At 48.1% G+C, this 25991-nt stretch overlaps 1 protein-coding gene across 4 annotated transcripts in view; it reads right to left on the bottom strand.

Annotated features, from left to right (window-relative positions):
- Positions 1-25991, bottom strand: part of chl1b (cell adhesion molecule L1-like b) — a 67041-nt gene that overhangs the window by 17264 nt on the left and 23786 nt on the right. For 2 of the 4 annotated variants that reach the window (XM_062545768.1, XM_062545772.1), the window contains exons 1-16: positions 20165-20415; positions 10235-10497; positions 9395-9412; positions 8532-8640; positions 7929-8119; positions 7065-7187; positions 6482-6652; positions 5610-5648; positions 5063-5174; positions 4539-4720; positions 4185-4316; positions 3361-3501; positions 1841-1952; positions 1290-1447; positions 328-487; positions 96-220 (exon numbers count right to left, since the gene is read on the bottom strand). In XM_062545768.1, the coding sequence (XP_062401752.1) occupies positions 96-220; positions 328-487; positions 1290-1447; positions 1841-1952; positions 3361-3501; positions 4185-4316; positions 4539-4720; positions 5063-5174; positions 5610-5648; positions 6482-6652; positions 7065-7187; positions 7929-8119; positions 8532-8640; positions 9395-9412; positions 10235-10334 (1873 nt within the window). In that variant the 5' untranslated portion in view covers positions 10335-10497; positions 20165-20415. Of the gene's footprint in view, positions 1-95; positions 221-327; positions 488-1289; positions 1448-1840; positions 1953-3360; positions 3502-4184; positions 4317-4538; positions 4721-5062; positions 5175-5609; positions 5649-6481; positions 6653-7064; positions 7188-7928; positions 8120-8531; positions 8641-9394; positions 9413-10234; positions 10498-20164; positions 20416-25991 lie in introns of those variants that run through there. The other 2 variants (XM_062545769.1, XM_062545771.1) reach the window with 2 other exon arrangements.

Below are 25991 nucleotides of genomic sequence, written 5' to 3'. Positions count from 1 at the left end.
GTGTGTGTGTGTGTGTGTGTGTGTGTGTGTGCGTGCATGTGTGTGTGAGCGTGCGCGCAATGCCAGAAGTGAACATGTCAGACACACTCACTCACCCAGAACGATCAGATGTGCAGACGCAATATCTTGGTCCACTGGGCTTCGGACCACACATGAGTATCTTCCCTGGTCGGAGTGGCTCACGTTGGCGATCTGGAGGACCCCGTCGTCCACCAAATAGCTGTTGGCGCAAAGGACACAGCCACACATTGATCGGTGAGTCTCGCGAGACAAGAGACCGTTAAAACATCTCGGGCGCATAAAAAGCGAGGCGGCGCTGTACTGTACCCCATGTCCTCAGTGTCGTTCATCAGCATGCCGTCTTTCAGCCAGAAGGTCTCCATGGCGTGCTCGAAGGAGGGATCGAACTCCGCCTTACAAGCAAACTGGGCTGTGGTCCCAATCAGGATGCGCAGGTCCAGAGGAGGGTCCTGTATTCTGGTGGGATCTGGGAGACAAGGAGAAATTAGAGTCTTCAGATTATGCTCACTGCAAGCTTCTACAGTCATTTCCTGTGTATTAGCCACATTGTGTATCAGCCGCAGGACAGTGTTTCATGCCAGTTAAAAGAAGCGAAACCATATTAATACCACATTAACTGCCCCCTTGTACTAACCTCTAAGCTGAAGAAATGTTGCAAAATCCATGTATAGGCTGCGGCTAATAGTTGGGAAATTACGGGTATGTGTTAGCCTGGCTAGCACCTACCACTTCTCAAATGAGACGTGGTCTGGCAACCACACGTTCATTTTCTCGTATTTGAAAAAATCCGAGGAGATCCGTTCATTGGGCACCACGGATGTCTATCAAATGCGTCTGTGCATAGCTCATCCTCGTCTTGCTTTCCCCCCTGTTCTGTGATTGGTCCCCTATCTCAGGCAAAAATTAGGGCGGTAGTTTCCAGACTGCCTTAGCAGCATGAATGAAATTGCGCGCAAGGCAGCATGGGAACACCCAGGCTAGATATGTGTAGGATTTTCTGTTTAAAACGTTCAAGAATGAACTTAGCCACATATAACCTCCTTTCTGTATTGTTAAAAAAAAGCCTGTTCTCTGTGTCCTGATCTAAACCACAACTATTTAGGCGCTAACCAGCTTTGTCTTGGTCAGCTTTTTTGCTACCCCAAGAGTTGCTGAAGTAAACACAGGCCAGTCAGTGGAAGAGTGCTTTTAACTGATGCCATGGTTCGCAACTTGAATTCACTGCCCTTGTAAATGACAATATGCGCTGTCTATGAGTCAACAAGCACCTTTTATGTCCAGGAGGGCGGTGATGGCACTTGTGCCCTCCTTGTTTTTGGCGGTGCATGAAAACGTTCCCATGTCGCCTTCCTCTACCCTGAAGATTTCCAGGGAGCCGTTGGTGTGAAGGCGAAACCTTTGCGATTCCATAGCGTCTTCTTTGTACCTGCGCAGGACAAAAAGCATTCCGTAGTTACAGTGGTATATCAGATAATAAATACATTCTGTTGAGGTGAAGTAAAACACAGTGAGTACCCACCCAATGCCCAATTATGTATTATGTTATATATTGTATTGTATATTATATTAGATCCTTACCACCAACAACAACTAACTTAGCTTACACACCTAACGAGGGCGATAACACCACCTGGACTGGTGCTTTACTGCACCCTAATGGACACTATTGGTGTTGATATGACCTGACGACAACACCCAGACTGTGTGTGAAAATAAACAAACATTACATGTGTCCTCTGGGTTATCGCTATGGATTGGGTGCAAATCAGTTGTTGGCAGGTGGTGGATGGTGGTGGTGGTGGTGGTGGTGGTGTCCTACCAGGTGGTGCTGGGGGGTGGCGAGCCGAAGGTTTTGCACTGGAGGAGCACACTCTTCCCCTGCACCGCCGAGTACTGTAGGCCGTCCTCCGTCACAATCACCGGTGGCAGGTCTGCACGCAGAGGCAATCAAAGCACAACCGAGAAAAAAAAGCATGTGAGCGATGGGAAGAGTGTGTGTGTGTGTGTGTGTGTGTGTGTGTGTGTGTACTGTAGGTGTGTAGGTGAGTGTGTGTGTGTGTGTGTGTGTGTGTGTGTGTGTGAGTGTGTGTGCATGTGTATGTGTGTTTGTGTGTGTTTGTGTGTGTGTGTGTGTGTGTGTGTGTGTGTGAGTGTGTGTGTGTGTGTGAGTGTGTGCGCGCGCGCATGTGTGTGTGTGTGTGTGTGTGTGTGTGTGTGTGTGTGTGTGTGTGTTTTATGTCTGTTTTTCAGCAATTTCAACCTGATTCAGTACGCGGGACAGCAGGCAGGCACACATTGGAATGGCGAATGCAGTATTCATTGGGAGAGCCACCCTCGGCCTGTCAGGGGCTTTCTCCCATATCTGCCTCCAGCAGGACAGGCTGTGTTTCTAAAGACGCCGCAGACAGTGTGAAAGCGGCTGGACTGCAAATAGACTCCCTGGCAGTTTATTGAGAAACCAAATGGGGACCAGTCGCTCTCTCTGTCTCCCTATCTCTTTCTCACCCCTCTCTCTGTCTCTGTCTCTCTCACTACCTCTCTATCTCTCTTTACCCCTCCCTCTCTCTTTTCTCTCTCTCTCTCTCTCTCTCTCTCTCTCTCTTTTTCTCTCCCTCCATCTCTCTGTCTCTGTCTCTTTATGTTCTCAGATGAAAGTGGCACATGGTCCACTTACTGGAGCTGAATCAGAGTGGGGAAGACACATGTGTTAGCATATAAAAGAGCTTGCCTCTTCTCTGAGAGACCCTCGGGTATGCGTGTGTGTGTGTGTGTGTGTGTGTGTGTGTGTGTGTGTGTGTGTCGGGGTTGTGGGGGTGTTATAGGAGGACATGTGGGAGACCTCATCCTCGCCCCATACAATCTTCTCCTTCAGTGGCCGCAAAATAAGCAAAGGGCAACTCTTCCTCTCAGGACACACACACACACACAAACACACACATGCACACATACACACACACACACACACACAGACACACACACACAAAGACAAACATACACTCCTGCCATATCACCCGTACCTCAGCCTTCCATCTGTCAAGTAACAAAGGAGCAGATGCTTCCAAAAAGCAACAGTGTATTCTCTCCATGTCTGTTTTCTGTTTGTCTGTTTGTGTGCTTGTTTCTCTCTCTCTCTCTCTCTCTCCACACCTCTCTACGCTTCTTATCGTTATCTCACGTCGGGTATGGAACACCGCGCTGAGAGACGGCCGCGATGATGGACAGAGATGCTCCCGAGAAAAGGGGGAAGAATGGCGTGAGGTCTGACGCCTTTGGCAGCGCGCCAACACCGAGAGTCATGGCCAAAAAACAAAAACACCGGTCGCTCCGGCGTGCACCTACTCATGATCATGATGTTGGCGTTGGCCAGGATGACGCCGTGCTTGTTGGAGGCTTCGCACTGGTAGACGGCGCTGTCGCTGGCGCCGGCTCCCTGCAGGATGATCTTGTCCTCGAACACCTTCCTGTTGACGGACGGCACGTCTGCGGAGGGAAGCAGAGCTGCTGGTCAGTAGGGGGCAGCGTCGTCGTCGGAGGGTGGACAGTCGGGATTGCGACACTTTCTGTTGTCATGTCCCGACATGGGTGCTGTAGCTGCTGACATACTGTATTAACATGTGCTCCTGCTATACGTAAAAGAGCGAATCCCGCACACTGTCCATTACGCATGCAAACATTTATCCGTAACGTTTCGGTCATAGACCTTGCTCAGGTGAATTTACACATCACATTGAACTGCAAACTCAAGTAGTTTGGTTGAGTACTCTGAACCAATCAGCATCCGCTCACAGGTGACATCACTCATTCACAAAACTTCTCCATCACCATCTGCGAGTAACATGTGCTCCTGCCACATGGGCATCTCACATGGACAGTAGAATGAGAACGAGCACGGTGGAAGGCAGAGGTCAAGTTCAGGGCGAAGTTGAAGAGGTCACAAGGTCAGTTTTGCGTATATATACATACTGTAGCTCTCCAAAGCGTAAGCTTATGTGACCTACTGTACGTGACCCAGAGGATAGTGTTGAATAGTGCTATTATCAAGCTGTCACTTATATCATTATGAATAAATGAGCATCTGCTAGCATCGTGCTAGTTTTAAGTCTAACACACACCCTTCCCTCGACTGGGGTGCTGTGGCACTGGGGTGAGCTGCGGGGCAGTACCTTTCAGCGGGCGGCCGTTGACACTCCAGGACACCGTGGGCTTGGGGTTGCCCGTGGCGGAGCACTTGATGAGCACGTTCGAGCCGATCTCTTTCAGCTGACTCTCGGGCTTGACCACCCACTGCGGGGGCTCTGGAGGACGAGGAGAATGGGACAAGAGGTGTGTTCATTTCACAGCAGTAAACTCAGAGAGAGCAAGCATAGGAATATTTGAAACATGGACGATGTAGGCCATGCAATGACCACGACTATACGCGTTTCATGTACTGTACACAGCATGGCTATGGCCTACAGCAATAGACTGAGTGACCCTGAGTGGCAGGGCACCGGTCAGCGAACTCGGAGGACTCTCACCCTCCACGAGGACGTGGAAGGAGTGCGAGGCGTCGCCGTGGGAGTTCTTGGCCTTGCACTTGTACTGGCCGTCGTCCTCCTGCTGCACCTCGGGGATCCGCAGGACCTTCCCGTGATTGTCCACGATGGCCCGGTCGGGAAGCCCGTGGCCCACTTTGAACCACTCCACCTTCGGGGTAGGGCTTGAGACGAGCGCAGGGAGGGGACAGCGATGTTGGTGTGGAGAGAGAGAGAGACGGAGTGAGATGTGTTGCATATTGTGGCAATACTAACAAATATGACTTTTCAAAATATGAAATAGGTTGTTTAGACTAACAACATAGCTGAGACATTATATCCAAAACAAAGACTCACTTAAATACAAATAAGCAATGTCTGACTTAAATGGATGATAAAAATAATATAAATAAAGGCAATAAGTTACCATTACTTATCACTGGTATTATTAATACTTTATGCCAGTTTAAACAGTCAGTTCTATAACAAATCTTATTGACATGTGTGTGATAGATAACTATACTTACAATCCCGCAGCAATGCACTCTAGCAGGAGTTCCTCTCCCTTCACTAGATGTGTGTATGTTCGGTCACCAGAGGGCGACAAAAGACTGGGTTTGCTCTTCAGAATGAAATTGGCTGCCAAGGAAAACAGGCATGGTTAGCGGCGAATGTCTGATATTAACATGCCTTTAATTCCACATGCTATCGGCTATAAGCTGTAAGTAAGATTTCATATCCTAGCCACATCATCAACTAAACTTGAACTTGAAGGTCCAAGAGAAAAACATGATTGAAAATAAAAGAAATAACCACCATTTAGTAAAATGTATTATCTTATTTAATTTTTAATGTGATTCTGCACCAAATCACTTAATCTTAAACAAGTCTTAATTAACTCAAACATGTGGACAGATAGACCTTGTTAATTATCGGCTGACAACATGAAAGTGCCTTAACAAAATGGCCCAGAAGCATTTTTTTTCGTGTATGGGAACAATTAACCCCCTTTTCTAAGAAAATAATTGTATGTTTAATGGAAAGTCATGTTGTTTTCCTACGAATAGCACTTACCACGACTGCTATCTGATGCTGATTCCCCATCTAACCCAGCTGAAATGGAGAGATGTGGGGGAAACATGGAGATGTGCAAATTAACCAAAAAACAAACACTTCATGGGGAAAAAAATATAAATGTCGATAATGACCACAAATGACAGAGACGAAACAGAACACGGCGAGGACAAAAAGGCGATGTGTGTGTGAGCGCTCCCTGAGAAATGATCGCTCACAGGTGGCATTATCAAACGGCCTGCGTCAGTGAGCACCATTTCTTTCTCAAATTCCTCTCTGAAGGTCAACAAGCACTTGAGAAATAAAAAGGTTGTGGAGGAGACAGGTAGAAGCACACACACATACACACACACAAATGCACAAACACACACACACACATCTACACAAATAGACACACACACGTAATATATACGTGCGCACATGCACACGCAAACGCACACACATACACACACACACACACACATAGACACAAACTGTATAAGAATGTGGAGATTTGGTCTCTCTCTCTCTCTCTCTCTCTCTCTCTCTCTCTCTCTCTCTCTCTGTCTCCCTATCCCTATCTGTCATAGCTGAGATTACAGTGGTACAATTTCATCCCCTGCTGTGACTAAGTTCTGCCATCTTCACCGTCTAGAAGTGGAATGTTTAAAATGAAAGTTGTGAACTTGTGATGTGAACTTGTGATGTGATGTCGTCTGAGCAAGCGAAAAAAACCGAAGGACTACTGCATGTGGTCTGCAGCAGAATCAAAATCTACCGCAGCTATCAAAACCCGTTCTTCTAGTTTCTCAGTTCTGTTGTAGTCGTGACTGTGGCCCAATACGAAGTAGTAGAAGAGCAGAAAGTGGCAGTGAAAGTGCTGCCAGACATACTGTTCTTCACCACCAGCGACATGGCGGTTTTCTGCACGATGGTCCTGATCCTGGTGAAGGAGGCGAAGCAGCAGTAGTCCGTCCGGCTGTCCTTCAGCAGGGCGTTGGCGAAGTACAGGTCTCCGTTCAGGCCCATGGTCACCCTCTCATCCTGTTCAATGTGCTGGAGGCCTGCAGCGATATACATCAGACAATGTATATGATCCCCTTATGACACAAGCAGCTTGTATGCCTATGCATATTCACTGTTCTGATGGCATTGTAGTCCTAAATAAACAGAATCCACAATGGAAGCTACATTAACGGATGGCGTGCCAAAGGCCATGATGAAGAGTGATCCAGATGCAGCGCTTTAGTTTATACACTTTGGAAGAGACACACTGACAAAATGATCATCAATAACCCCCCCGCGAGCAGCGTTTATGTCAAACACATCCAGTGTAAACATTGTAAACAAACCCATCCATCCCACGGCAGTATGCTAATGCTGACATTTCACTGGCAGATTTCCATCCCACTCCACCAGTGCACTACATCCATCTCCGCGTCGCCTCGCTCGCTCGGACGCCCGACTCTCACTCACCCATCGTCATCCAGTAGATTTGCAGAGGGGGGATCCCTTTGGGAGGGTCGCATTTCAAAATGACCGGCTGACCCTCCTCCACCACGATGGGATCGATTTTCTCTTTTGGGAACTTCGGCACATCTTGAAGTGAAACAAAACAAGAGAGAGAGAGAGAGAGAGAGAGAGAGAGAGAGAGAGAGAGAGAGAGAGAGAAAGAGAGAGAGGGGGGAATGACAGAGAGACAGACGGAGAGAAAGATGCAACAGTCACTACTTGTTAAATCACTTCCATCCTGCAGGTGGCAGTCCGGAATAATATTCACATGGGCTCTTTTAAATCAGCGCTGATTTACACTCTTTACTACAGCGCTGCGCTACAGGGGAATGCCTCTCAGCACGAGTGCATGGGGGGGATAGCATAAGGGACGCCATTACTGTTGTTACACTGTCGCGTCAAACGGGGGCTTGAGTGATTGAGGGCTGGCCGGGGCTTGACACAGTTACCTTTGAGCCCGAGCCATCTTTGAGGATTTATGTGGTTTGCTCGCGAGCAAAATGAAAAATGTGCCTGGGGAAATGAAGGGGAGAGCCGTTCTCTGCTCTCTCATTCCGTTCTCTATCAGGCCCGCGGGCCCTGAAGGCTCACGGTGGAGGGGCTTTGGCTGGGGGGGGGGAGAGGGCCGGGGTCTGTTGGTGCTGCGGGTTAGGGGGTGGGAGTTGAGTGATTTTCCTCTGTCTGTGTGGCTGGCTAACACAACGGACAACCCACAGAGGACTTTGTGTGTACAGCTTATTGAATTTCAGGTCCCCGTATCATGCTACAGTATGAGAACAGAGTGCAGTTGTCGTGGAGACGTGGAGACGTGGCGTCGGCGATACTCACGGGGCACGACAAACTCGATCTCCTCCGATATCGCCGTGCCCAGTTTGTTTGAGGCGTAGCAACGGTAGTTGCCCTGGAACTCGGTGAGATTCCCGCTGTTGGGGATGATGAAGGTCCCCGAGCCCTCCTCGGCGAGCAGTCGGGGGTCTTGGAAGGGATCGAACACCTGCCCGTTTTTTTTCCACTGGAACCTGCAAAGACAAACCCATACCGTCACCTGCCATGGCCCTACGTGTCACTGAGGTGCCATCAAAGAGCACACAGTGCATTGACTGTAGTGCTACGCACCATTGGCACGGATACCATATAAAAAAAACCTCCCAAATCAAACGCCGACGGAAAGCTTTGAACAGGCACTTTGAAATGCCAAAGACGTACTGATGTTGTTTTGGCTAGCCTCCTAATGAGCTCTCGTCTCCCACTCTATCTGGTGTGTGTGTGTATGTGTGTGTGTGTGTGTGTGTGCGTGCGTGCGTCTGTGAGTGTGTGTGCATGTATGTGTGTGTGTGTGCGTGTGTGTGTGTGTGTGTGTGTGTGTGTGTGTGTGTGTGTGTGTGTGTGTGTGTGTGTGTGTGTGCCAGCGTGCAAACTACAGTTACTTACACAGGCTCGGGGTTGCCTTTGGCTTGGCACTTCATGGAGTAACTCTCATCGAAGGGGAAGGCGATCATGGTGCTGGGGGACTGATCTGTGATGGTGGGGAGCTGCTCGACTGCAGGAGGCACAGGCAAAGGCATCCACAGTTAACACGAGACTTTTATGATGGGACTGCTGGGATAGGCTGCACTGTTGGCTGCAGTGTAAGTATGTATGGGCATCCAACACAACATCAATGCTTGGAATTAATTATGATGTTGAAATGGCGTATAAGTGCATGATAGTGTAAGATGTCCTTGTAGCATGACTAATGTCAAACAAATAGTTTCAGTTTCATGTCCTTTTTAATACAAAGCTATAATGAGTCTCTAGATCAGTGGCACCAAGTCATTAAAAACGACTTTCATAGCTTTGCACACTTTCGTTGCCAAATGACGAGCTAACACGTTCGCCAATTAAACACCAATTTGTATCCTACACTCCAGTTAATCACATGTTTTGATATGAAAACTTCTGAAGATGGCAAAATATGACATGTTTAGCTCGGAGTGAGGAAATCACAAAGAAGCACAACATTGCAGGTATGGATGTGTCCAGTTGGTAGGACACTAGACAGGCCCTGGTATTAGAGATGAATAATGACCATGTATATGAAATGCAGCATCTATGAATTATCATGTCAGCTAGAGAAGAGTAGAGCTGCATTCAAAACATCCACTCCAGTGCACCATACAGCAAACAAATATCAGTGATTGCTCACTATGCTGTACAGTGCGCTATAGTGAAGGTGTGCATGTTTGGAACGGAGCCTAGAAGTATTTTCACGTGACATAACTATGGCGGAGAAGGAGGGAGACCCACAAACTTACTGTTCATGCGACTTAAAACTAGGAGATCCAGTGCAGCCAGGGAGACAAACAAAACATACAGCCAGTTTCACAAATCATTTTCTCCATCACAGCAAATTCTTCCTGATGCATGAAATAGGTTCAGAATAGTGACTTTGAACAGTAGCTTGTTTCAGCAATGACTCGAATTCATTCAGAAGAGTTACGGGATTAGAATTTTAAAATATCTTGTATTTTTTTCGTGCCTCTTCTTCACTTAGAATTGAGGCCCCAAAGATATACTCTGAATAATTTAAGACAAGTAAAACTTGAATCTGGTTTCCACAGCAACAGTCAGCTTGCGTAGTAAAGAGCGCCTGCTGGGAGCATGTTTGAATGCAAAAACACAGCTTTTCATTCATATCTCACATCGGTTTCCTTGCTCTGGACATTCAAATTTAAGACCAAGATCAATTCTTGCAAAATGTCGATATGAAATTGTACAAAATATGTATTAGAGATTTCTCATCCGTAGCAACAAGGAAAACACAGCATGGTATTCAGAACACACATAAACACTTCTCTTCATTTTAAAGTAGGAAATAGCAAACTGATTGTTAAAGGACTTTTAAAATGAAGCGTAATGCCTTATTAAAAACATACACTTCACATGTTAATATTACATTAACAGGATCATAATAGTGCAGTTATAACTTTGCCCTGGGTAACTACCACATTTACCAAATGCTACATTTATGTATAGCTCTGAGCATAACACTAGACCAAATGTTATTATTATTGAATAATAATAATAATAATAAAGCATCCCTGATGAGTGTGGCTAAGTTGTGGGCATCACTGTGATGAAAGATGGCTGCTTACCCTCCAGTGGGATATCCAGAGTACCAGAGCCAGGTGTCCCACAGAGACACAGGGCCACGCCCAGGAAGAGGGCCACGCCCGGCCTGCCCAACCGCCTCATGCTTCCGCAGACACACACAGACACACACACACACACGCACACACACGTGACACGCGCACACACGCGGTGCTGTCTCAGAGTACAGGGAAGGAGCAAGTGGAAGGTAGCTGTCCGCCAAAAGCCTCAGTTCATCTCACTCTGTGCCATGCACGACTCCTGGGACCTGCCAGAGAACACAGACAGAGAGCACAGGCGTCAAACCTCCCACACCCATACTCAGTGCTGTGAACGTGCATACACTCACATACACATACACACACAGTCACACACACACACACACACACATACACACGCACACAAAAGCTCTAGAACACAAACAAACTTTCACACACATTCATAACCATTGACAAACACACATACACATACACACACACACACACACACACACACAACAACAACAACAAAAACACTAGATCACAAACAAACTTTGCGCACACACATACACACATTTATAATCATTGACACACACACACACACACACACACACACACATATACAGACACAAAAACGTGTTGGGAGATGAGCATCTATAGAGACTTGTCTGTTGTTTTTGAAAAATATGCATCTATGAAAACAACTATCTACATATTAAAGCATTCTAACACCCAGTCCCAAGAGATATACAGTACAATGCATTTGTGTTTTTTGTTGGTGCACTCTTTTTCCCCCCCATAAAACACAAAGCCACCGAGAGACAAATAAATAAAATAAAATAAAATAAATAAATAACTGAGCCCAGCTTGGGGACCCCCCGTGGTTTTCCGCGGATGCACGGCAGATGTTTTAGACGGAGTCTGAAATTATGAATTCATCCCATTACAACTGTGGCAGATTTTGAGTGGAGGAGAGAGGGACTGCCTGCCTGCCTGCCTGCCTGCCTGCCTGCCTGCCTTGCTGGCGCCTCTGTGCGTGCGCGCGAGCGGAGAGAGAGAGAGGCTTCCCTTTGCTCACGAGCTGCTAAACTGCGTCTGTTTGCTGCTCGGTGAACATGCACCGTGAGGCGCACAGACACAGCTGACTGCGTCTGACTGCTCCAGTTTAAGCGCATTACCCCAATTAAACAACACAAAATGACAAAAAAAAAAAACAAGGCAGACTTTGTTGTGTTTGTTTTCCTCTTTTGTCACTTTGTGACACGTACTGTTATAAGCCTGTGAGTGTGCAGTGACTGTGCGGTGAGTCTGTGCGCTACAACAAACAGGTTACTGACTTTTTGTCTCTTTGTTGTTTCTTTGTGTCTACGGCACTTCCTGACTTGCTTCATTGACTACACCCCCCACAATCCCTCACACTGCTCTGGCCCAGGACATGGCCCGCAGCGAGGATCATCTGAGGAGAGCTGCAGACCACAGAGATCAGAGTGGACTTCCCTATCCCCAGCCAGGTCACGATCCATGTCAAACAAGGAAAAGAAAGCTAGTCAGCCAGTGTTGATCTCCACGGTCTGACGCGTTTGAGACTCAATAGATCCATAACTGTTAAATAATTAACAGGCACAGGATTCTTTACTGATCTCACGACTACCAACAGCCATAGGGCTCTCAGATGGATGGATATACAGTGACTGTATCTATCTATCTATCTATCTTCAGCACTAAAGTACTAAAACCCCCTATAAATCATCACTGTTTTCTTGTTTAAAAGAGCTATCTAAACATATTTGCCCAATTAGTGTCTGTTACAGTAAAATGAAACCCTTATGTATTACAATAATACTTGGAAAAGAACCCCTTTGGTGTAAGAACCTTACAGTAATTTATCAGAAGTGAGGCAATATAAGCTTTGTACATTATTCTGTAGTGTTCCACCCCAGTTCCTCTTTGTAGAATTGATATGGAACATCTAGGCACATTCTTCATTGATTTAGCTCATTTCTTGAAAAAGAAATTACATTCTCAAAACTCTAAGATCATTTGGCAGAACAGTCTCACAGCTCAGCGCAGCACCATAGCTCACTTGCAAAAAGCTCATATCTCTCCCAGAACTGTTCACTCATGCTTCAAAACTAAATTATTTTCCCGTATAAAGAGTCAGTGCCACAAAATTGCAAAGATCTTTCTCAATTGCTTTGGCTCATTTCTTGAAACAGACCACACGTTTTCTTTGTGCTTTTGCCCAAATAACCTGGATGGTTCAGCACAACACTATGGTTCACCTGCAAAAGCTCATATCTCTCCCAAAACAGTTCACTCATGTGTCAAAATTAAATAAATAGCCAGTGCCCCCAAAATGCATAGTCCCTTTGACATTGTGCAAGCAGTGCAAGTCAAAATGCTTAGATTTTTTTGTCACTATGGCAGACGACCATTGACCATAGCACAGTCCTTCATTGACAATGATTACTGTACTATTTTTTTGTCTAGCTAACGGAATACAATTGTGCATAAAACAAAACAAAATAGGATTGTATGGTAAGAGTAGCTTCCAAGGTTTGACATCACACATTGCACTCAGACTGTTAAGGCAATTGCAACCATTATTATTCACACACAAGAAACTTCCATACGCCAGAGTAAAAAGAAAATGTATACAGCATAAAATACTATAACATAAACACCAAAGGAACTCTGGATGCCATTCATAGTGACCATTGGGTCCTTGGTTACATGTCTGACCAAGGCCCTTTGCCCCAAATTACTCAGTTTGGCTGAGCGGACAGATCTAGGAAGACCATTGGTCGATTCATTTTTTTTCCATTTGAGAATGATGGAGTGGGAGAAATGTTCTTTTCTCCCTCCCCAGATCTGTCTTCACACAAGTCTGTCTCACAGCTCTATGGACAATTGTCTCGACCTCGCGGCTTGGTTTTCACTCTGACATAACACCATCAACTGTGAGGCCTTTTATAACGTGATGTGTGCCTCTCTTACATTAATAATGTCCAATGAATGCAGTTAGGCACAAGGGGACTCCAATCAAGTAGTAGGAGCTTCTCAAGGACCACTGATAGAAGCAGGATGCACCAGAGCTCAATTGTAAGTATCATTACGAAGAGTCTGACCACTTCAGATATAATTCTGAATACTGAATATTCAGTCGTTTATCTTTTATATAGATACTAACACACACACGCACACACACACACACACACACACACACACACAAACACACACACACACAAACACACACACACGCCGCACCGCTTTGTACATACAGAGTATGAGCGTCACTTATAGCCACACACACACACACACACACACAGGAGCATGGCAGTGCTGGGCTCCACACCAGGGAGGCACCAGTGGGGCGAGAGAGCTGTTACTGTAAATCTCCATAGCAAGCGTTCATTATGGGAGCTTATGGCCCAGCCACTGACCCAGCTCATTAGCTTGTCCTCATCATGGGCCTTACACCCACCATTTGCACCAAAACACATACAGTAGAGCCCTGCTGAAACACTTCATCGCTAGAGATAATGATCATATGTGCTTAACAACAGGGAGAGATGGGGAGAGAGAGAGAGAGAGAGAGAGAGAGAGAGAGAGAGAGAGAGAGAGAGAGAGAGAGGGAGAGAGGGAGGGGAGAGAGAGAGAGAAAAGAGTGGAGCAGAAGAAATGCTGTATGCCATGTGCACGTGTAATTGCAGATTACACATTCCAAAGTGGACAACGTATATTCCTCAGGTCTTCTCCTCTAGACACAAGACTGTACAGTAGACATGACTGTACGTGTTAAGAGAATAACAAGTCTATTTTGTTTTTCATTTCCCCGTGTGGACAGCAGTGGTAATTAGCGGGGCCAGGAGGCGACTCGAGGGCAGAGGAGTCTCCCAGTGTTAAGCTCTTTACTGGGACAGGGCAGGAGGAGGGAAGCGCCCTGCAACCTGCAACAGCTGTCTCCCAACTGGTGTGACTTTCCACTCATACACGGTGTGTTGTGTGTGTGTGTGTGTGTGTGTGTGTGTGTGTGTGTGTGTGTGTGTGTGTGTGTGTGTATAAGGGCTCGTCACCTCTTAATCTACCCCCGTTTCCAGTTAACTAATCCAATAGCGAGCCACAGGGGTCAAACAGCGAGTTCGCGGCAAGCGATTGAATAATTGAACAGTGTGTGAACGAGTCAATTTCCACTCGTCCGGCTCTGTGCTGCCTCTGTGTTCTGATGAACGCTGACGTCTCCACGGGCGACCTCCCCCCCGAATGGGCTCCCAGTAATGGCATTAACTCTGTCTAGGGCCTTTTGTGACTCAGGACTGGTGCTGCTGACCCTGCTGATGACCTCCCTGATGACACGGGTAGAGAGGCACACTCACACAACCACACACACACACATATACACACATGGACATGGATGGATGGATGGATGTGTGTGATATCCACCCATCCTCTCCACCCACACACAAACTCATACACACACACACACGCACCCGCACACACACACACTCACACACACTCACACACACGCGTGCACATGGATGGATGTGTGTGTGATATCCACCCACCCTCTCCACATCCCCACCCCATCCCTGCCCCCTCCCTCCCTCCCTCCCCAGTGTTAATTACGGGGTGCCCCCAGGCATGTCCTCGGAGCCCTGCATGCCTCTGGCCTGACCAATGGATGCGTGCTATGGCCTCAGGCACCACCGCGCCGCTCGCTGCCCTTCCCCTTTTCCCACGGAGGGCCTCTGCTGGTGCAGGTGGTGGTGGTGGAGGTGGTGTTGATAGTGTTGGTGGTGTTGGTGCTGCTGGTGGTGGTGGTGGTGCAGTGGTGTCCAGACCCAAACCGAATGGTGGCTTTTTTTGGTTGCGCTGTGGTAATTGGATTCCACTGGGCCGCACTGCTAAAGGCCTTGGCGTGATCAAGAGGCTGGTTGATACGATTTACCCCACACCACACACACACCCACCCACCCACACACACGCACACACACACACACACACACACACACACACACACATACACACACACATCACCACCAGCCCGGAAGACAATACCTGCTTGTTTCCTAATTGTCTTGGCTTTTAGCCCTCCATTGACATAAAGCTACTCAGACGGATTACCCCCACCCAAACACCACCCACCACCAACCACCAACCAGCAACCAGCAGCAGCAGCAGCAGCACCGGCTTGATCGCTCGCCATCAGATTTAATTTGCTTGTCCCCCTATTGTTGAGCGTTTAGCTGCTGCGCAATTTGGCCATCTGGCTAGCGCGGCTATATGGGGAAGCTATTGGGGCTGGTCTAGGCTGGTGGAGGCAGCGCGAGACATGTCTCCTCCGGCTTCACTACACACACACACACACACACACGCAAACATGCACACACAAACACGCACACAGACACACACACACACAAACCCATTACAGAGCCTTTCGTGAGGGTCCTCAGGCCTCAGTAGCATTAAGCCTGCAGGCTACCTCTTAACCACCCCTCACCCTTGTTGCCCCCGGCTACAATCTCCTCGGCAACACACACACCACACCAAGCCAGCAGGACGCTAAAAGCTAAAAGCCGCTCGACACCAGAAGGCCCTGCTGACCTCTGACCTTGAGGCGTCGTGGAGGAACTGATACGGTGAGGGGGGCGGCTGGCAGAATTCGGAAGCGTGTCGGTGACCGGTCATCCGTCAGGCGTCGGCAGACGGCGATGATGATGGCCGCGCTCCTTTCTCTCTCGCTCTGTTTTCTCGTCTTCACCCCTCGCTTTCTCTCTCTCTCTCGCTCTGACGGATGGAGATGTAACTTCCCTCCACCACCACCACCCAGCACCACCCCCTGCACCAACTCTCACCCACCCAGCTAGCTCGCTGTGGAAACTCATTTAGCATTTCTGAATGGGCGAGTGCGCCGACGTGCCGAGATGCCGGGACTCGTGAATTAGATTGACGGGGAAGGCGGGCGGGCGCGTCGTGACTGCTACACATGAGCCGCCCGCTGTTCCGTTTGATTGAGGATCCCCTCACTGCCACCACCACCACCACCACCCTCCACCCCCCCCCCCCCCTCCTGCCATCTCACAATACCCGCATCCCCAGCTTCTCCCAAAAGACGCCCACTACACTTCCTGCTCCTCGGGGGACCTGGCTGGCTCCGTGTTCTTTGTCTTCATGCCTGTTAGCGCTCACTTCACTCTCCCCCGTCTCCAGCCGCAGGGACGGGCCTTCACAAGGGGCTTTTCCCACCTCCCATTGACCACAGTGCAGTCACGGAGAGGGCAGCCACTTTTCTTCCCTTCTGCTAAAGCACAGCTATATGTCTTTGCCTGCTTGCAATGCTTAGTGATTCTGAATGTACGTACTACCTCTACCACAAATCTAATGCCATGGCATTGGAAGCTGTGTGTGTATGTGTGTGTGCAAGTGTGTGCTTGTGTGTGTGTGTGTGTGTGTGTGTGTGTGTGTGTGTGTGTGCTCGTGCTGTAGTTTTATTTGAAAGCCTATAATGAGATTAAGTCCATTCCCATCTTGTTGGGGGTGGATTAGGATACTGTGTGCAGTGAAGAGCCTACACTGAAAGAGCATAGATTCCGCTGAAACTCACACACTGCAGATAATACTCAAACACAGATTCAGATTTAATCGCCATGAGACATAATTAAAGAATTGGTGGGATTATTAAGATTAAGAAGCAATTAAGGATCTCCTCTCTTAATGAAGTAGGGTTAACACTAAATCATTTTAGTGATTAAATTGATTTAGTCTGCTTGCTTGCACACGTCCAACATTACGAGTTAACACACAAAGACTTGTTTAAAGATGAACTGTTCAATTACATTTTGTTAATCCAAAAGAAATCCACACAGGTAAACACTCTAAAGATTCTTGCCTTTTAGGCACTACTTAAATACACTACATACTCATACTGTAGCACCAGAGATTCCAACAAAACTCAGCAAAACATTTGAAAAATGAAAAATAAAAAAATATGTGTGTCTGTATGTGTGTGTCTGTATTTGTGTGTGTGTGTGTGTGTGTGTGTGTGTGTGTGTGTGTGTGTGTGTGTGTGTGTGTGTGTTTGCAATACCCTCCTAACAGCTCTGTTTTCTTCTGACCTCAAGGCACAAGCTCCCCTTAACAAGTGTCTGCAACAGTGGAGGACGTCCTCAGCGCACTCTCTAATGCATGCAAAAATCTCCTTCATTCATTATTGAAAGCGTCTGCTGTCCTGGCAAAACAGAAACAAGTCTCCTTAATGAGATTAGGAAGTCAAAGCGATATTAAATAATAACCCTGTCTAATTGAAATTTGGCTGCGATACACACTGCTACTGCAGGCGTGATGCCGGTGAGCGAGCAGCTCAATTACATCTCCATTAATATTTCAGAGGCTGCTAGCAGGTGGGGAGGACAAGGGGCTGCGGGTGAAGTGGGGGGGGGGGGGTGTGGGGGGGTGGAGGAAGCCTGCAGAGAGGGAGGAGGTTGACTGGGGTGATGTGGAGGAATGGGACCGGAATGCCAGTGGATGCAAATCTCTCTCTCTCTCTCTCTCTCTCTCTCTCTCTCTCTCTCTCTCTCTCTCTCTCTCTCTCTCTCTCTCTCTCTCTCTCCACTATGAGCGGGCGCAGTAGGGTTCGTGACCTCCACGGGTCTCTGAGTGGGGGTGTATGTGTGTGTGTGTGTGTGTGTGTGGGGGGGGGGGGGGTGGAGATGACAAACGATCCGGCTGACCTGCCGTGATCCATAGCTGACCGCTGGCTCAGATCTACACGTCTCAGGCCCGGCGTTCATTACGGCCTCCTCTGCGCCCCGTCAAACTTAGTGACATTCCTGCGCTGCAACCTGTTACAGTGTTGGACACTGTGATCGATTCATGGCAACTGGTCAATAAGCTATTTCACAGAGTAAAGGAAGGGTTATGCACTTCATGAACGCCAGACTAATTCACATTTAAACCGATTAAATAATATCCCCCCCAAAATATATTCTAACGAAAGAATACACAACTAAATAAATGCAATTAGATTCTCTCAGGGTCAAGTAGCTCATTTTGAGACACCTGCTTTTTCTTAATCTATGCATACAATCTGCTCGATTCAAGACAAATGCTCTTGGAGAAGGCTCATTTTTTCTGTTTATAATGAGATGTCTACTACGGCGCTGTGCCATTCTACTTTTGAAGGCTTTGTTCATCTTCTTGAAATATGGAAGCCCGCTGCGCGTATTACAGCACAGCAGGATCATAAACTGCCACAAACAAATAAGACTGCTGGCGATCGCAAGCCTTTCACTTCCAGCGCAGTGCATTCAAATCATGGGAAACTTTTTCAGATATTTCTCTTAATTAGCCCTGCCGGGGGCTGAGGATCTGCAGACCATTTCAATTAGGCGCAGGAGGATCCTTTTCCCCCCGAATAAAAGCCCTCAACAATCAGGAAGCACTTAGGGGGAACCAAAACAAGGAACAAGGAACTCCAAAAAATCACACGCACATCATGCCAAGTCACTGAGGCACAGAGCCTGGGAGAGGAAACAGAAAGGATGTCTACACATGTCATATTTAAACTGCAGACAAGAAGAGAAAATATATGTGATTTTTCTCTGTCAGCAAGGTGTGGGACACCCCCCCCCCCCACACACACACACACACACACACCTCTTCCTCTCCACCATTTTTTGTAGTAACGCTTCTCTGGCTCTTCTCTTTGAAGTCCTGAGTCTCGGAGGAGAGCAGTAATCATATTAGACTGTGATCCCCTCTCTCTCTCTCTCTCTCAGTAGCCAGGAGCAGTATGCAATCACACGGAGGACTGTGAGGACAGGGATATTATTGTTTTTTTTTCCCCCTTCATGTGAGCCATCGCAGCGTGTCCACTCACTCGACGTGACGGACGCTGGCACCGTCTCGAGATGAAACCGCGCCGCGGCTGGAACGTGATGGATGGCACTCATATCCCAGGCCTCGCGTCGCGTGTCAAAACCGTCCACTGATTTGACCGCAGTGAGAGGGGTTAACTTCGGATACCCACAGGCAGCAGCCAGACAAGTTGACGAAATTTGCCGAGACTTCCACGACACACAAAAAAAGAAGATTTCTAACTTCCTCTAACTACAGGAAGGCCTTTTGCACCGTTAATCTGTCTGAGCAACCCCCCCCCCCATTCCCATTTATGCTGGGTGTCATCTGTAATATGCAATATATTTTGGACTTCCTGCATTCTTGGAGAGCACATCTGGACAGGCTCGGCTCTGTTTGACACTGGTGTCGGAAACAAGCCCCAGTTCTGTGCTTCCACCATCCCTCTCTGATAACAAACCACTTTTTCATCAGGGGACTTCCTCTGGAAGCGTGACAGACATACAGCAGACGACCCAAAATCACAGATTGCGCAAGACAAGAACTATGTCTAGATTAGAGACCAACATACAAGGAATGTGCGCAGAGTGGTGACAACAACTGTCAGAGAGAAGCATCGTATATGTTGGAACATAAAAGCTCTTCCTAAATTAGATTTAAAAGCCTTTTTGGAAATCAAATAACACATTTAAACCCACTTATGCCAGGCTTTATTCCTGCACAATTCATCACGTGATTTGAAAAGTCTTTCCAAACTTTTTAGGGGGCGATTTCAATGGCTAAGTGACTAGTGAAAAGGAGGGAAAAGAAAATTAGGTCCCATTCTTCATTTTAAACTCAATTCAGAATATTCAGTGGCTCCCTCTCTCTCCTTGAACTGGTCTACTCTTCTGCGAGACACAGCCCCTAAATCTCGCCTGAAACGCCTCCTGCACGTGCACACAGACACAGACACACACACACACACACACTTACACACATACACACACACACCACAACAACAATCTCAAGCCCTACCACATCGGCTGTGTTGCAAACACCACTAACAGCAAAGCAGCAGGCTGTTAAGTTGACAGAAGAAGAAAACACAGTTGCACTTACAGGACAGGCTCTCATTCTCCCTGAACTGGTCCCGAGTGTGTCCCAAATCCCAAAGGAGTGGAGGAGGTGAAAGAGAGAGAGAGCGAGAGAGGGAGAGAGGAAAACTGAGGGAATCCAGGGGACAGCTCTTAGATGCAGGCTCTCTTACAGCGTGTCCTCTCACATGTGCGTAGGACTGAGTAGGAGGCACGGCACAGACATATGTTGCCAAAGCTCTCTCTCTCTCTCGCTCCCTTCCACTCTCTCTCTCTCTCTCTCTCTCAATCTCTCTGTTGCTCTCCTCACGCGCTTGGCAGAGAAGCTCATTAAGCCACTGACAATCACTCCGACAAAGCCAGATCTAAAGGCTATTCACTGGGAGTGTACAAAAGGCAGAGGAAGAGTGGGGGAATGTTGGACTGGCAGATTCCCCAACCACCACCCCCTCCCTCCTCCCTCCCTGTCACCAGCATCCTCTCTGTGTGTGTGTGTGTGTGTGTGCTACCGCTACAGCACTTTTTGTGTGTTGTTTGTTGCCTTTAAATGCCAGAGCGCGCTGAATATGGCCGCTACTGTACAGCTACACAGCGCAGATGGAGGCGCTGAGAGAGTCTTAAGAAGGGTGACCGTGGCATGTGGGGCGGAGGATGGGGGGGATGGGGGCGGGGTGGGGGGAGGCTAAAGTCTTTGGTGGTGAACCACCGGTTTCAGTGAAATCCCCCCTCTGAGTGAGGTGGGGACAATCTGCTTAATTTCTCGAGCTCAAGTCCGGATAGCCTGTAAAACGGCGCTAAAAATAGGCAGCCCACTGCTGCTGCTTCTTATCCCCCTTTTTAAAATGCTGGCCTGATCCTTTTATCTGGGAATTGCAATGTGTGAGCTCAGGGGGCTTTTTGTTTCAATAAAAAGGGACAGTCTAATTACCGGTGCTGCAGTCAGTCCGACTGGTTAAGTGTGCCTGATTAACACCAGTTGGTGCGGGAGGACATCGGTCCAAAGGGAGGCAGATGGCCCGGGGTACCGGTGTCCATCTTACACTTGGCTACACCGGCCAACAGAGCAGCCCAACGGCCAGACACAACAACACAACACCCCGCCGGTCACCACCACGAGCACCTGACACAGCCTCATATGCTCTCTGTTACACACACACACACACACTCAAAGAGAAGAACATATACTCTCTCTCTCTCTCTCACACACACACAACACACACAACACACACACACACACACACACACACACACACATACACACACACACACACAACAACACAACACCCCGCCGGTCACCACCACAAGCACCTGACACAACCTCATATGCTCTCTGTTCCACACACACACACACACACACAGAGAAGAACATACTCTCTCCCCCACACACACACACACACACACACACACACACACACAGAGGAACATAATACTCTCTCACAGATGCACGCACACACACACACACACACACACACACACACACACACACACACACACACACACACACACACACTCACAGGAACATATATTCTCTCTCTCTCTCTCTCTCTCTCACACACACACACACACTCAAATGTGTAAGAATTACACACACACACACACACACACACACACACACACACACACACAAATCATGCAGACACACACAAGCATGCACATGAACACACCCACCCACATCCACACCCACACCCACACCCACACCCACACACACACACACACACACACATGCAAACAGGCACACATACACAAACAGGGGACACATTCTCCAGCACACACATGTACACACCAGTGATGCGCGGGTACGTGTCTGAACGACCCGACCCGCCCCGCCGTTTACAACTAACCCGACCGCAACTCGGACCGCAAAAAATAATTATTGAAATACTGGACCCGACCCGCTTCCCGACCCGCTTATTGTAAAAAGTAGTCTAACTTAGTCGTAGCGTCATTGAGCTACGCAAAATTGGTATCTCATATGCATGTAAAACAATAATATATTGCCTAATTATATATAGCCTATAATTGCTCAGAATTTGGGAAACATGCATGTAGTCTACCTTTTTTGTTCCGTGTTAGCATTCATCCAAAAATTAGGCTATTTGACTCCACATTTAACATAATTAGCCTAAGGATTTTCCTATACAAATTCTGTTTGAGCCGTTCCTCACATGCCTTGAAGCTTTCCCAAGCATGAAATGCATGCGTGGAATATTATTAAGAACCTCTTTATTAACGTCTTCATCAATGGACCAAAACAAAAAACAAAACCCATAGAGCCCGATTGAGTGCGTCATTGCAGCGAGATGAAACCTTTATTGCACGAAAGAGCAGACGTCGGGCTTTCCAACAAGCCACATTAAGTTGCGCAAGGACGCACATTGCATGCTCATAACAATTGTAGGCTATATGCCTTGATGACATTAAATTAAGAAGTATTTCCTGATTTGGGAAACTTTTAGTTTATTTTTCTTTCCATAATACCATTCGATCTTGCTGCAAATGATCAGACTTGAGAAGCACGCATTGCATCGGCAACCGAATTTTCTGTCTAGGAGGCCAGCAGTTAGAGAAAAAAAAGTTGCAGATCATAGACAAAGAAAGAATAGGCCTATGCTCTGAGAACAGAACACAACTGCATGTCAAGTGTAGTCGAGGGTCTGTCTACGCAGAAACAACAAGTGCATTTCTACATGACATACATTCGTGACAAAATGTGGAGGATAGAATCGCGTTTCAGTGGGAATGCTGCAAATGATGTATTTCTCTTCTAAAGACAATTATGTAGCCTACGATATAAATGACAAAAAATTAACGGCATATTTTTTTTACCGACCCGACCAAACATGACCCGAATATCATTAAAAATATTTTTTCTTGACCCATAACCGCGGGTGACCGCGGGTGACCGCGGTCGCCCGCTCGATTTGGATCAGCCCGCGCATCACTGGTACACACCCAGCACACACATGTACACACGCACACGCACACGCACACGCACACGCACACACACACACACACACCCCAAGGAAAACGACCAAACGCCAACCCCCCAAAGCTCATCAAGCCCAGCCAAGCACCTCTCTGTGGGCTCTGGGGGCGGGGGCTGTGGATGGATGGCGGGCGGGCGGGCGGGGATGATGTACGATGTGGACGAGGGTCTGAGACTGGGGCTGTAACTGGGAAGAATGGGGGAAACGAGAGGCTGGGGGAGGGGAGCAGGTCCATGCCTGAATTATGCTGATGTGAGCTCCAGCGCCGCACAAAAGCGCCAGACCCCCGTCAAAAGGCACGGGCCGATAACGGAGCGCTGTCCGCGTAGCGCCGCGGATTTTTACCGTTAATGCACCCCACTTTGTGCTGACAGCGGAGCTCTTGGATCAACCATTACCGCAGATTTCATATCAGCGAAGTCGAGGACTTTGCACATAATGGGGGCAAGAATTGCCATTAGTTGCAGTGAATGTTATTGCTTTGGCCGGACAGAGCAGATTATGCACGTCATAAACATTGTAATTAGCTTTCCATCAAAACGAATCCATTAATGCTCGTGCGCAGTTTGAAGGTTGTTAATTTCAGCCTCTGTGACCCCGAACCGATTAAAAGTGCATGGGCCCTGCGCTGCGAGAGAGAGAGACCACTTTAACTGGGTCACAGTCATTTACATGCAGCACTACAGAGCCCACAGGTTAGCCGGAATGCGCTACGCTAGCCGAATGAGTGCAGGGGGATAAAAACCGCGGTTTTGTATGGAGAGCCCTGGAACGCTTTTAACGATCCGAGAGACTTGCCAGAGACGGGACGGCTAGAGCCCAAGTAGTTAGTACCCACACACACATATACACACACACACAGAGACACACACACACACACATTTTCTCTCAAAGACCCGGAGCTCTCTCTCTCTCTCCTTCTCTGTGTTGCTTTGGAGTGGAAGCAGGATGGACCTGCCATTATGGCCGGGACAAACAGAGGGAAGCCTTATGAACTTTACACAAACGCTTAGTGGCGCACACAGGGGCCCGGCTGCCCAGGGCGGCCGAGGGGTGATGGGAAGGTAGCGCGGCAACGTGCCAGCGGCCGAGAGCTTAGTGTTCACGCACTCAGGCCTAACAAACCTGGCATTGTCCCACTCGCTGCCCGGGAGGGGACGGGGACGGGGGGGGGGGGGGGGGGGCACAGGCAGGCGGAGGGGGGATGTGTGTGTGGGGGGGGGATGACAACAGCCCCCACTTTTCTAAATCCTCTGACTCATTCACACCTCGTCCTTTTGCGCACTCAAAGCGCCGGGCGCAACCTTGAGCACTTCTTTTTCTCTGTTTAAAAAAACAAACATTTAGCCACAATTCAAGTGGGCTGTTGAAATGCATGGCTACAGGGCGCGAGAGCAAGAGCAGTCACCGCAAATAGAACAGCACAGCATCTGAGATGTTGTTGTTACAAATTCCGGTCAACCTGACCAAAGGAACATGTTGCACTTCACATTTCTTTTAACTGCTTCAACATCTAGGGAACAAAAATATATATATAAAATAAAATATAACATATAAAATATATTTGTGTGTGTGTGTGCTGTGATACTTGTGTTTGTACTGTGCACTGTACTGTTTCATTTGATGTGTCTATTCCTTGATGGACATGCACCAGGTGACCCGTGTGGATTTGCCCCAAGTCGGTCCAGTAAATTAGACGCATCAGTGTAACACACTCTGAAGAGAGGCAGCCGAGCTCCCGACTCCCTCTAGGCACCACGGGCCCCAGACAAGTGACCAGGGAAAAATGCACCGCCTGCAAAAAGAACAAAATAAAACCCTACTCACTCCCCATCTACACCCCCCCCCCCCCCCATCCAACCCTCCACCCTCCCTCACTCACTCACTCACTCAATGCCAGGGAGTGAGGGGCAGGGAACAAGGCTGCACAGGTGGGCTCCCGGAGAGGAAATAACCCTCCCGTAACCTTCAAACAAAACAACAGCACAACACACTGGGCGAGGAGGTCACATGGGCCCGGCCCACTCCCCACTCCCCTGACAGCGGTGATGTATGCGCTGGCAGGGAAGGGTTCCTCAAGGCCCGGCGATATCGCTTGAGGAGTCAAATTAAAAAACGGCTCCGGCTCAGGTGCAAAAGGTAATGCCTTGAAAACGTGATCGCTCCCTGAGGTGGTCGCCTCGGACATTCTCTGGAGTTGACCGGAAAAAAAAACAGAACCTACAAGCAGAGCAGGGCTTTCTACTTTACGTTTAATTCATGACATATTTCAACTTGCACCTTGTCAAAGTCGTTGGCTCAACGTTTGAAAACACAGCTAATGAGCAGAAAAATATAGGCAGTTGGGGATATTCGATTATTAACACCTTCTGAAATTGCATCAGTCGGCGTAGCTGTGCTTGGGGGAAACCTATCACTCCTGCATAAAATTATCATATAGCTTATGGGCATTATTTATAGGTGTTTCATGAATGCACGAGTCTTCAGCCAGCAGCCAGCTGGAGGGAGTGTGTTGCCATGGTGACGGAGGTGAGTACCCTCGTCACACTGCGCTGTGCGTGTTCGTCTTCCTCCTCCTCCTCCTCCTCCTCCTGTCGTGGCGCGCCGCGTACGTGCCGACTGCGAGCGCTGTCGCTCATTGGAGCGTGCTGTTTACATGACTAATGGCGCAGGTGGTTGTGGGTCAAGAGCTCAGACGGCCGGCGCATTTCCTGCGTCTCGCCCCTTTTCTGAACCCGCGGGGAGACTTCGTAACGACCCCGGATATCTGAGGGGTCCTGTGCGCGAACCTTAACTGGGAACACGTTTCCAGAGGAGAAATAGCGGACACCTAATTGCCTGTGTTTATATGCATTTCTCTATTAT

This window comes from Sardina pilchardus, chromosome 9 (assembly GCF_963854185.1).
Source record: "Sardina pilchardus chromosome 9, fSarPil1.1, whole genome shotgun sequence".
Taxonomy (NCBI): Eukaryota; Metazoa; Chordata; class Actinopteri; order Clupeiformes; family Clupeidae; genus Sardina; species Sardina pilchardus.
This window is presented reverse-complemented; position numbering and strand designations above follow the sequence as displayed.